This window comes from Pseudophryne corroboree, chromosome 4, assembly GCF_028390025.1.
Source record: "Pseudophryne corroboree isolate aPseCor3 chromosome 4, aPseCor3.hap2, whole genome shotgun sequence".
Classification (NCBI taxonomy): Eukaryota; Metazoa; Chordata; class Amphibia; order Anura; family Myobatrachidae; genus Pseudophryne; species Pseudophryne corroboree.
The window spans coordinates 318836546-318849719 of record NC_086447.1 but is presented as its reverse complement, the minus strand read 5'-3'; the positions used below and the strand labels follow the sequence as shown (position 1 = coordinate 318849719).

The 13174-nt window shown below is 38.0% G+C and overlaps 1 protein-coding gene across 5 annotated transcripts in view; it reads right to left on the bottom strand.

The window, feature by feature from the left end:
* SOX2 (SRY-box transcription factor 2) overlaps positions 1–13174 on the bottom strand; it is a 296062-nt gene that overhangs the window by 38004 nt on the left and 244884 nt on the right. Inside the window, exons 1-2 of one of the 5 annotated variants that reach the window (XM_063916330.1) lie at positions 4136–5432; positions 3384–3533 (exon numbers count right to left, since the gene is read on the bottom strand). The exons of 3 other annotated variants lie outside the window; for them this stretch is intronic. In XM_063916330.1, the coding sequence (XP_063772400.1) occupies positions 4278–5210 (933 nt within the window). In that variant the 5' untranslated portion in view covers positions 5211–5432 and the 3' untranslated portion in view covers positions 3384–3533; positions 4136–4277. Of the gene's footprint in view, positions 1–3383; positions 3534–4135; positions 5433–13174 lie in introns of those variants that run through there. One more of the 5 variants, XR_010175943.1, reaches the window with a different exon arrangement.

Genomic DNA, 13174 nt, shown 5'->3' with positions numbered 1-13174 from the left:
ATGAAGGTTCGAAAAACAATTTAAAGTTCTCTTAAAACTTTTCCCAGCAAAAAGATAGAGACATAAAGCAGTTTATATTTAAAAAAAAAAATCGAGGATCAATATAACTATTGATTTGTCTGAGCGCTGCTTTAAAATTCGCACATATTCCTAATTCCCAATAACTGTCCCAGCAGCCCAGACGGTGGGAAAACTCCAAGCAGTGACTGGGGCCAGGTGACGTCATACTACAGGTAGCTGGTCCTCTGATGAGTTTAGGAGTTTTCCACACTTAATTGCGACTGTCATGACTAGACCCAGAACTTCAGTAGCCTCCTGTTATCACCGTCTACTAAATACAATTACTTAACAACAACACAATATGTATTGTTTCAGTAACGTGCCCTTCATTATTGGTAGGTATATGTGTTTGCGTATATATGCGCACACACTATATAATTTACCCAGACGTTATTTGTTAGACATTTTGATATGACATTATTAATATATTTATATTTGTGTGTTGCAATAGACTAGTATGCAAAAAACTGATGTGCGCTATTTAAAATATATTAATTGCACTACAACATTTGCATGCATACAAATGTACATTTAGCTAAACCTTAAAACACACTGCATGCGGTGGTCACAATTTGTATATAATACAGTGCTTTGTTTATTTACTTTAATGACAAAACCCTCGCCTTACTCATAGTACTCTATAGTAACTGAGTCTTAGGACCACGCCAGCCCCCTATTGTAAAACCTTTATCTTCAACAAGAAAGAAGGCTTCAAATTTTGAAAAGCCCGAATAATTTGTCAACATGCAGCGAATTTGAATTGCAAAACCTAAAATCAGCGGTGACAGAAAGAAAGTGATCATGGTCCAATGAGTGAACAGTTAGCTAAGGGTTAGTTAGCTACTGACAGTAGTAGTGCTCGTTTTAGTCCCCCTTGGCCTGGCCTGAGATGAAGCCTGTCACCTAGGGGTTAGGCGATTTAGCCTGCAGTCCTAGGGCGGACATTTGTTATTATAATGTGAGAAATCTGGCAGCCCAGTACACTTTATAAAGAAGTTAGCCACAGGTAAATGAAAGGTAATTAATTAAAGCCTAATTAAATATTTCTGACCGTTTACTATAAGCATCAACTGATCTGTATGTATCTCTTGTCTATGTGCGTATGCTCTCAGTACCCACACTACTGCATGCAGTGTACATAATGGTGCACTGGATATAGCCAAACCTATTTATTCGCAACAATATAGACATTTTGTTTTGTTTGTCTTTTCATCCAAATCTACATCTCAATCTCTAGAGAGCCCCAACAGTAAGAACGTGTCAATTGCAGGAAAACGCAGTGCAAGAACAAGCAGCATAAATAATTAATTGAACCGATGGCCTATGACCCTATGAAAGTCCAGTAGGGATGCGATTGTAGTAATAATGCCTCAGAGTGAGCCCTTGTCAAATATTCATTTAGCAGTTATGTGAGCTCTCATCCCCCGAGACTGTATGTATTACCAGTTAGTCTGCCTTGGCAAGGATGCCTGCTAATCTACTCCTCTGTTCCATAAAATATTTTACCACTCTGTTAAAAAAAAAAAAAATCACATGGGAAACTTTAATCTCATCAATGGATTAATCTAAACATTATGTAAGGTTAGCGAGGCACCACTCTACACCAAACGAGACTAACAGGCATAGTAAGCAAAGAAATGCTTAGGTGAACTAATGATAATTGCCCTTGCAGGGCAGAATAAATACATTAATTTTAAATAGTATAGTCAATGGACAGATTCTGTTTTAGGAGACTACAAAAAAATAGCAACATTTTAATTTGTGATTAGATTAAATGAACCACTTTACAAATGACATTTCTTTATATGAACAAGAAAACGCAATATATATATATATATATATATATATATATATATATATATATATATATATATATATATATATATATATATATATATATATATATATATATAAACAATTGTAGAATGCATACGGCTTTCCTTTTTTGCACACAAAAGGTTGCCAGGAAACTTAGCTTTACAATAATAAATAAAAGAAGCTTAATTCTGGCAAACACTATTGTGCAACTTTGAAATGTCGCATCGCAGCATGCATTAGCGCATATTCAAAGCCTGTGATCTATGGTGATTATAGACAGCCCCTGAACAAGATCTGGACAGATGTACAGGAGAGAAGGCTATGAGGAAACACTCATTTGTGCGGTGGCCTAGCATTGAGGGTAGAAAAATCGGTATGAAATATGTTTAATGGAAATATTCATGTGTACCTTTAAATTATATAAAACCTATATTACAAGAGTTAAATCGCTACAAAGTTTTCTTTAAAGTCCTTAATAAGCATTGTGGCCTGCACCATGGCGATGTGCACTGAAGTACTTTAGGAGTATGCTATTTAAATTGATGGCCAAAAGATCACAAAGCCGATTTAACCCTTTCACCTCTAACAAGCAGCAGTAAGGTTATAGTAATCAGGATTTACATGAACAATAAAGCTGAATTCACCAAAGCAAAGATCTAGTGACATCCAAGGCGACACACAACAAACCGAGTGCGGTCGTTTACTATATTATATGTTATATTGTTGTTCCTATCTGCTTCTAATGTCAAAGCCATCACAAGTGACCAGGAGTGTTATTCCATAATCAATAGTCTATAAATGAATTCAATTACCCATTTGATGTAATTGCTAGCCACGGAAAGCGTCTGGTTAAACCACTCTATACAAGATTAAAAAGCAGCATTATTCAGCCTTAAAAGTAAAACTCTACCTCATAGCTGGAAGATTTCTTCTGCAAATTGGCCGAGGAAAGGCTTCTTTTTTGCTTGTTATCAGCTTGAGATATTATCCAGTTTTGGACCCCGCTGGCAATTTAGAGATAGGATTAAAACAGCTGTAAGAGGCGCAATTTGTTTGCAATACAGAGAACTTTTGTTCTTCTACGTTGAAAATACAAAGTAGAAGCTGATCTTGACGGATGTATTACACTGATCCACTTTATCACCAAATGTCAAAGCATCATTTACCTTGTATGGAGATAGATGTTCCATTATGCTGGCTCTATGTCATCTCCACTGATCATTGTTAACACAGTAAGATTACTCTGCTATTAAAATGCATTTGATTGGAAAACATAAGTTGAACATGTAGGCTACACTGCTAGTGCAATCACCCCAGTAATATAATTAATAATATCACCATATAATAAAATAATGATTATCTTCTATTTAAATCCAAGTCATATTTTCGTAGTATAAAAAAACTAAACGGTGATATTTTTCTAAACGATATCACGTTTACACAAGCTGATTTTGATCGTTATACATTTCAACAGATACAAAATAAATGAAAGACTCAACGTGGTGTCAGATTCCATATTTCAAAAATTTATTTATCTCAAACTGCAGAATGGAATAAAAACTTAAGTTGGAAATGTACCTGTTATAAGGGTGGTATTAGTTCATATATATACATGGACTTTCGGCAAACTGAGCCGAGTCTTTAAAATACATCTACTGAAAATGAGAAGAGAGAGAGAGAAAAAAAAACTTAAAATATCAGCACAATAAATTTACAGAAATATTACAAACCATAAGAAAATATCTCAAACACAGTAGTTTCATGTTGCCTTTTTTATCTGAACAGGATGAAGACTTTAAAAAACAGCCTATGATAAATTAACAACTGTTTGAGTCGTGTCTGTTCTTAACAATAAGTAGAAAGAAAATACACTTTGTGTGCCCTTATTTAAATGTAAAACCGAGGAATTGTTTTTGCAAGTACTTGCCCTGTATCTTTATTTCTCTTTTGTACAATTAATCTAAACGAATAAAATGTCCAAATTGTTAAGAAAAACTGTTCCCCTCATTCAGCTTTAATCCAAGCTGTATTGACCTATGACTGTAAAAAGATTGGCAAAGTCGCAGCTTATAAACGATGGGCATTTGGATTGCCATGTTTATCTGATAAATACTGTACAAAAGTTCCTTGCAAATAATAAAACATTTTCATCACTTTGAGACTAGCTCTAAATATTATTATTATTATTTTTTATTATTATTATTATTATTATTATTATTGGTAAATAATTCTGCAAACATTCTGAAAAAGTTCCTACCTAGAACTTTTTATGTTTGTGTAATTTCCTTTCTTCTTTACAAGTTTTTTTTTTTTTGTTACCCTCCCCATTTTTTTTTCTCTGTACAAAAATAGTCCAAAAAAGTCCAAACTCTAATAAAAGTTTCTTTTGATTTGTGATCTCACATGTGTGATAGAGGCAGCGTGCCATTGATGGCTGTGCCTGGTACAGAAGCGCTCTGATAATGCTGGGACATGTGAAGTCTGCTTTGAGCACCTGGCTCTGGCACCTCTGCACCAGGTAGGTACATGCTGATCATGTCCCGGAGGTCCCCTGCCTGACATGGAGCCCGCGAGTGGGAGGAAGAGGTGACTACGGGCGGGCTGGAGCTAGATTCTGACTTAACCACGGAGCCCATAGAACCCAGAGTCATGCCCGGGGCGCCTTGCTGGGAGTAGGACATGCTGTAGGTGGGGGAGCCGTTCATGTAGGTTTGGGAGCTGCTCATTGAGTTGTACTGGAGGGCGCTGACGTCGTAGCGGTGCATGGGCTGCATCTGAGCCGCCTGGTGTGCGTTCAGCCCCGGGTGCTGTGGGTAGCCCAGCTGCTCTTGCATCATGCCATAGCCCCCGTTGGTCCAGCCGTTCATGTGGGCATAACTGTCCATCCTCTGATTGACCCCAGCTCCCAGGCTCGCCCCTACCCCCGAGCTCATAGAGTTGCCCCCAGGCGCCAGAAGGCCCCCAGGCAGGGTGTACTTATCCTTCTTCATCAGGGTTTTGGTTTTCCTCCGCGGCCTGTATTTATAATCCGGATGCTCCTTCATGTGCAGGGCTCGCAGCCTCTTGGCCTCATCGATGAAGGGTCTCTTCTCCGCCTCGCTCAGCAGCTTCCACTCTGCCCCCAGCCGCTTGCTGATCTCAGAGTTGTGCATCTTGGGGTTCTCCTGGGCCATCTTTCTCCTCTGCCCCCTGGACCACACCATGAAGGCATTCATGGGTCTCTTCACCCGGTCCGGGCTGTTCTTCTGGTTGTTGGCCGCAGAGTTGGAGTTGCCCCCAGAAGTCTGCTGGGGGGCGGGAGGCTTCAGCTCGGTCTCCATCATGTTGTACATTCAGGCAGCTGGGTGGGGGGGTCGCCTGCTGTATAATAGCCGGGGAGATGAGAGAAGCTGGGGCTGCCTGGCACGGTGCAGGTGTCTCCGGTGCAGGTGTCTCCTCCGGTGCAGCTCTCTCCGGTGCTCTCAGTCAGACAGCAAGCTACTTCCCATCCCGCGCCTACGACAAGTCCTGATACTTTTTTGAAAGAAGTTAATAGACAAGCGTCCATGTGACGGGGGCTGTCAGGGAATAAATGGCTTTCCGGCGGCCAATCAGGACGCGGCTCCCTCTCCAGGCAGGGGCAGAGTTTTGCATGAAGTGGGCGTGGTGGCTCCCAGCGCACGCCCCTCCTGCCTCACAACAGCAACAGGTCACACCCGCCCGGCAGAGGAAGTGGGGGGGACGCAGGTCCTCTCTCACTGCCAGCCTGAAACTTACTTTCCCATGTAATGGTGCGGAGTTACCCCATGTCACGCATAACGGCGTGCTGCCCACCCATGGCACAGCGTGCACGCAGCAATATGCTTCTCTCTGTGTATATATTATCTTTACATGATGATCGGGAGGGACGCTACCAATAATGAGCAGCTCTGCGGAATGGTGCATGCTATGATCCCGGGAATACAGGCCGGGCCGGGCACTTTCCCCTTGGATGACATGATATCCCACAAAACGTGTCTGCCGCTAGCTGCGATCGGCATTTTGCGCACGGAGCGGCACGGAGTGTGGGCCTGGGTGACTGTGCAGGTGCTTCCAGCTTCTTGGCATCCACTTGCCTGAACATAACTGCTCCCAGCCCTGCCCCCCAATACCCCCAGCAGGCCACACAATCTCTTTCTGCACAAACAGAAGGGCCTCGCCATAGCAACCGAATAGTTCTTAATTCTGCTAAGAAAGCCGCCGTCAGACTATAACAAAATAAAACAAAAAATAGCACATTTCATGCAGCATAATCCAGACTACAAAAGATCATTTAGGAGAGATAAGGGGGGAATAGAATAATAAACCTATTACTTTCCCATAAAGAATGATTTCAGGGGAATGGCACATACCACACGTATTGCGGAGGGTATAGAGACCCCCAAGTCACGGCCCCATCGCAGTGTATTATAAGTGTCTGACGGATCTGACTCTGCCCAGACAGAATAGGGGGAAGGCAAAGTGTAATTTCAGAAGCTGCTCTATTGTCACAATATAAAGATTTCAATGGGGGGATACATCAATACTAGAAGAAATGGCAGCATGGCCCTTACAAATAGCTAGTTTTGTTTCTGTTGTTGTAACTACACAGAGCCAAACAAAGCGTCATCTAAGATTACTTGTGCTCAGCCGTGTATCTACATACACTCAGCCCCAAATAAATATTAGTCACACAGGTCAAGTTAAATATCAGTGAATAAGGTAGGTAGGCAGATAGATAGATCGATAGATAGATAGATAGATAGATAGATAGATAGATAGATAGATAGATAGATAGATAGATAGATAGATAGAAAATGTGTATTTCCGCGCTTGTATCTTGATTTATACAGTATATGTATCTTTTATGTATAGTCACTATATCTACCTTATATCTGTGTGTGATACATATCACTCGCACACACAAAAACACACACAATGTAGAAATATAGAGAGATAGATGATGATCGATCTATCGATCTATCGATCGATCGATCGATCTATCTATCTATCTATCTATCTATCTATCTATCTATCTATCTATCTATCTATCTATCTATCTATCGTGTGTGTGTGTGTGTGTGTGTGTGTGTGTGTGTGTGTGTGTGTGTGTGTGTGTGTGCGTGCGTGCGTGCGTGTGTTTGATACATATAACACACGTAAACACACACAATGTAGATAGATAGACAGATAGATAGATAGATAGATAGATAGATAGATAGATAGATAGATAGATAGAAAGAACAAACATGTAAATAGATATAGATAATATGTGCGCACTATATATATATATATATATATATATATATATATATATATATAAAACTGGTAATAGATACATATGTAAATATATTTTTTTATATATAGAGATAGCTATTGACATATAATGAGAGAGGGAGAGAGAGAGGGAGAGAGAGAGAGAGAGAGAGAGAGGGAGAGGGAGAGGGAGAGGGGGAGAGGGAGAGGGAGAGGGAGAGAGAGAGAGAGAGAGAGAGAGAGAGAGAGAGAGAGAGAGAGAGAGAGAGAGAGAGAGAGAGAGAGAGATATGCATTGCACATCTCTGGTAATGTGATAATGTGTCAATTTTTTGTAGGATTCCGAGGCCCCCAGTTTGCTCCTGGAGAAGTATTCTGAAATAAATTTGAACATCACACTAGAGATTTTCTGATCTTCCTCCAATTGATATTAAAGTGGATATTCATTGGATTAAAAGAGAGCAGGTTCTTTGTAAAGTCCTTCAGACACTAACAGTGTACGAGCGCCTTCTAATGGCCGACCACGGTAACACACACCGTTGTATTTTATGTAAGCTACTGCTCCAGTTATATACATCAGTCAAATAAAATAGGTTATCTATAATTAACGATGCGCCTTGAAGTCAACGTAAACAATGTTTTATATAAGTTTGACTTGCTCTTTTGCAGTAAGTTGAACTAGATATTATTGTCCTAGTTATTTAACGCTAGTGTGTTAATATTGATACCTCACCATTTTAGAAATGCAAACAGTAATTGAAGACACTGCAAATGTATTCCTATAGCGGCATGTTGGATAACTTTGAGCAATTAACACGGAATATGCAGCGGAAATATTTAAAATGTATCAATAATTTGAGTTTATTCACAGCTGTAATATTTTACAAGCTATTTAAATTCAATGACTGTTGACTATCAAAAGTTATATTATGTTTATCAATAAATAAATAAATAAATAAATAAGATCTTCCAGTTCTTGACACAGATATTTGCAAAGTGAGAGCCCAAAATTTCCAGTGCCCGTTAATGTAATCTAATTTGGCTGCATTGGAAGCCCTTGACTCTATGTATATGGCGTTACCGATTAATTGACCACTAATGAGTGATAACCAAATATATATTTATGTTTTCTTCTATAGCTACCTATTTTAATATTACCTATCATAATTTTAAACATACCAGTCTCCATCACACGTTTAGAATCAGCATATGTCCCCCCAATCACTTTTATTAAATACAAATTGATATAATGACTTTTATTTTCCAAACCAAGGTTAGATTTTCTTATTTAGATATTAAAAACTTGCGCTGGAAATTATACAGGGCCAAAGAAAAGTTTGGGTTCTGCTGCCATGAAAGTCTTGATAAAGTCCAGGGAACAGCAGAAGCATTCTTGTCCTGAGAAGCAAATAGAGGTTTAAGTTGCAGTAATTAGGTGAGAGCCAGCCAAGCATCGTGCTATTATATTGCTGGTTATAAAAACGCTTCTTTTCCGCATCTGCATTTCAGTGTGTTCCCTGCACTCCTAATCTTCTTATGGAAATGAAGAACTGCAGGGGACCAGCGGGGACTGGGAGAATGTCCTTGTTAACAGGAATTTCTCAGCATTGCTAATTAGTTGAGGCAGACGACCACCAGTATTGGGGGAAAGCTCTGTTTAACCACTCACAAACCCTTGCGAGGAAGAGCTGGCCTCATTTTATTTTGTAATTAAAAATCTGAAAAGGGCCCATTTGACTGTTAGGGAATGAGAGTTTTATCTCCCTCTGAAATAATTAATGCCTGGCTAACTCAATTCTCAGTAAAATGTCAACTATGGCAGCCAGAAGTTCTCATTTCGTTGAAAATCGATTTATGTGAAAGTGATGGATACAAATCTTTGCTCCTCAGAAGGAAAAAACACTCACACCTGTTACACACAGCCAGGCCTCAATAGTCTACTAAGTCTATTACGTCTATTATATAGATATAACACACACACACACACACACACACACACACACACACACACACACACACACTGCACATAAATACACATATGTATAGATTTTTATTTCTACACACTTGTAAGTATATATATAGTGTTTGTGCAGAGAGAGAGAGAGAGAGAGATCTTCACACACACACACACACACACACACACACACACACACACACACACACACACACACACACACTACACATATGTATAGATTTCTATTTCCACACACTGTATATGTATGTATATATATATATATATATATATATATATATATATATGTGTGTGTGTGTGTGTGTGTGTGTGTGTGTGTGTGTGTGTGTGTGTGTGTGTTTGTGCAGAGAGAGAGAGAGAGAGAGAGGGTAACACACACACACACACACACACACACACACACACACACACACACACACACGCGCCAGTCAATGCAATTCTACTGTATATTAAGTATATAACCCTTTTTGCAAACTATGCTTTAACCTAATAATTTTCAATGAACATATAAATGCTTTGAGATTGTTATTTTCATGTTATGAATGTACTATAGTGACACTTTTGTGGATTAAAATCCAGACCTCTATTTAATATTCACCCAATGGAGACATGAATGCGAAAGTCTGTTTTTGCCCTAGTAGTATGAGATTTTAATTTCAATACTCCAGAACAATTACCCGGTACCACAAGAGTGTCCTTGAAATATATTATTGATTATCTGAAACTACTTGGCTCTGGCTTTGTTCCTGGACGATGAGGAAGCAAGGCAATTGTAATTCTGAGAAGTGGCATTATATGTACTAGGGAACAAGGCAATAACAAGCGCTTTATCCAGACCCAGATTTACCCAATCATTTCATTCAAGGACTCTTGAAAAGCAGTGGAATTCAGCTCACCAGTGTTCACATCCAACCACCCTAATTTAACATACATTGAAAAAACGTGCATTTAATATTAACATTATATCATTATTTAACATCAGCATTTATGTATATGCCTGCTTTAATATGACGCAAAACTAACTTCCCGTTTATCATTTTTCAGATGAGAAAGAAAGAAAGAAAGAAAGAAAGAAAGAAAGAAAGAAAGAAAGAAAGAAAGAAAGAAAGAAAGAAAGAAAATGGTGAGATAGATACATATAAGATAAATAAAAAGATAGAAGGCAGATGGGTGGATCGTTAGATAGATAGATAGATAGATAGATAGATAGATAGATAGATAGATAGATAGATAGATAGATAGATAGATAGATAGATAGACGGTTATTTTACAGTTACTATAATTAATAATAAAACTATGATATTATTGCGATATTTCCTATCCTAATTCTAATACTAGAAATCCTGAATAAATTGCACCCAAACACTCTCTAATAACATTTAAGTAGTGAACTCACAATGCAAATCATTTTCTATTTAGCCAGTGAGGTTATTGGTCCGTTCAGTTCTGCAGTTTTGCTATGCTGTAAATGGGCTCATTGTAGGAAATACAGTTTTTACAAAGAACACAGTGTAATATCTGGATAATCGTGAGTGTGTAGTTCTGGGTTCATCATCTACTGGTGTTCAATTTATTAATTCACAATTACTGTACTTGTATTTCTCCGGGATAACACAGTATACATACCATTTACAGATAGTATTACAGATATTATCATAGGATTAAGCAGCCTTATTCCATTCAGAGCACAGTAATGCTATAGTTGTAACTTCGGCTGTGTGACTCATGTCAGCACAGGTATCTTGTCATTGTGATATATATACATCGTCATGTGCAGATATCGCCGCAAAATACAAAACATGACATGCCGGCGCTCGTAAATCGCGTACGATAACTATACTAAACTGGATGGTCGAAATTAGCATTTAGAAAATTGAATCAATCGGGGAAGCATTTAATTGTTTCAACTGAGTGAACGGGAGAAACTATGTGTATCTTATTTATTATTTAAAAAGCACAGTTGTACAAAGGAAACATACTGTATGGGTCTCCGGGTGCACCTGTTAAATTCTGAAGAATAGAGATTTTGGTTCGGAGTAACTGCATTTTTTTAGGCTATAAAATTACAATTATTCTTCAAGTATGTAAATTAATAATAAATCAATGTAAAAGTAGTCACAAAGGCATAGAAAGGACTAGGCTGCTTAAACATTGATACTTGAAAGTATTAAAACAAAACATTATGGTTTTGTACTTTTTTTGTCCATGAATAACAATTGCACGGCGTATTAATGCGATTATCAGGATACTTTTAGTTATTTCGGAATGTACAACGGGTTTAATCATAAACATAAATTACCATCTAAACTTTACACACATAACAGGAACTAAAGATGGAGAAAATAATAACACCAATGAGCACATGTTTAACATTCATCCTTGAAACGTTTTAACACCAATAGACATTTCGCTCAATTAGGTTTTAGAATACTCCACTGACATACAGTAGCTGCTTTTGTCAGGGGAAAAAAGTTCTATAATGAAAATGACACAAGCCAAATACATTTGCTGTACTTGGACTGCCACTGTGCAGCTCCCACTGTGTCCAACAGGGGGGGCTCAAGACAACGTGCAAAACACAGCCTCACATCTAAGCCATCCTCAATCACTTGCTAAAGATACATCATATAATCTTAGCGGGGTCTACTACAGCCCTTTAGTCTACACAGATAAAACAGATGAAAGACTGAAATATTTTCTATCAGTTCTGACCATTACAAAAATGCAGAGCTGCTGGACTTTGAAGCCTACTGAAAGGAATGATATGTCACTTGCAAAATGCACTGTAACGCAGATTTTTAGTCATTATGCCAGGCAAAATATGATAAAATGTATATTTGATAATGTATTTAATTTGTATTGACATTTCTAAACATCTTTGTATTTTTCATTATGTATTCTTACTATTTCTTACTAAATTCTTATTAACTGCATATGTCATATAATGGTCTTCAAATGTATTATTATTATTATTATTATTATTATTATTATTATTATTAATAATAATAATATTAATCATCATCATCTTAATAATAATTATCATAATAATAATAATCATCATCATTTCTTTATAATACCTTTATATATTACATAAAAAAATATCTCTAGTGTCCACCTGGTATATTATGGTGGGGACAAATGACAGATAGTAGTGTACACGTCCTATCTACGTTACATACATACATACACTTGTTTGTGCTGAATACAATAAAAAACACACACACACGTGTTATATATCTTTGTACAATAACTTACAGGTTTATGTGCTATGTTGCATAAAAAAAATGCCAAAAAACATTCTTCACCTGCACATAAATGGCACATACTTAATTACAGCATTTGGGGATGTACAAGTCTGAAATGAAATTAGTAGTCATTACCAGTCCTTTAACTATGTGGCTCTTTTGATCAGCACTAAATTAGCTTTCCAGCCCTAACAAAGGCTCTATTTCAAGCAGTGGGCTGTAAATAAGGCAGCACGACCTGCCCTAAACACCTTTTCTCTTGTCAATCACATCCAAGTCATTCAGACCAAGATGACCCTTCCTCTTGTTCTTTCTTTTTGGACAGGAATATAATATATATAGATATTAAAGTTAGTGGGAAAAAACAACAGATGAGATTAAACATGGTATAATTAAAAAAAAGTTACACAATTTTCAGTGCTCACCCAGGAGCACTGCACAGGCGAATATATATAGTGTAATTGAACTAATTTCAATTAGCTAACCTAAAGCTTTGGTAGAGGGCTTGCTTTCTCTTTGAACAGCATCCTTTAACGCCAATGCTGTCTTTAAAGAAAAGAAGAAAAAAAAGATAATAATATAAATCTCTGCTTCCTATAACCTACAAGGTCCCTCTTGATAAATTGAGAGACTTTTATTCCTCATAGAGCCGATAGAGGCGCCAGAGAGCAGTCAGTGAATGATCTGGCACGGGAACCGAATATCACCCTGGTCACATTGAGCTGTAGTCACACACAAACACTGTCTGCATGCTAAGCGAGGCATAGAGCAAAACCGGTACTTTCAAGTTAAAACACTTCCACCCCGTCTCCTCAATGCTTTGACGT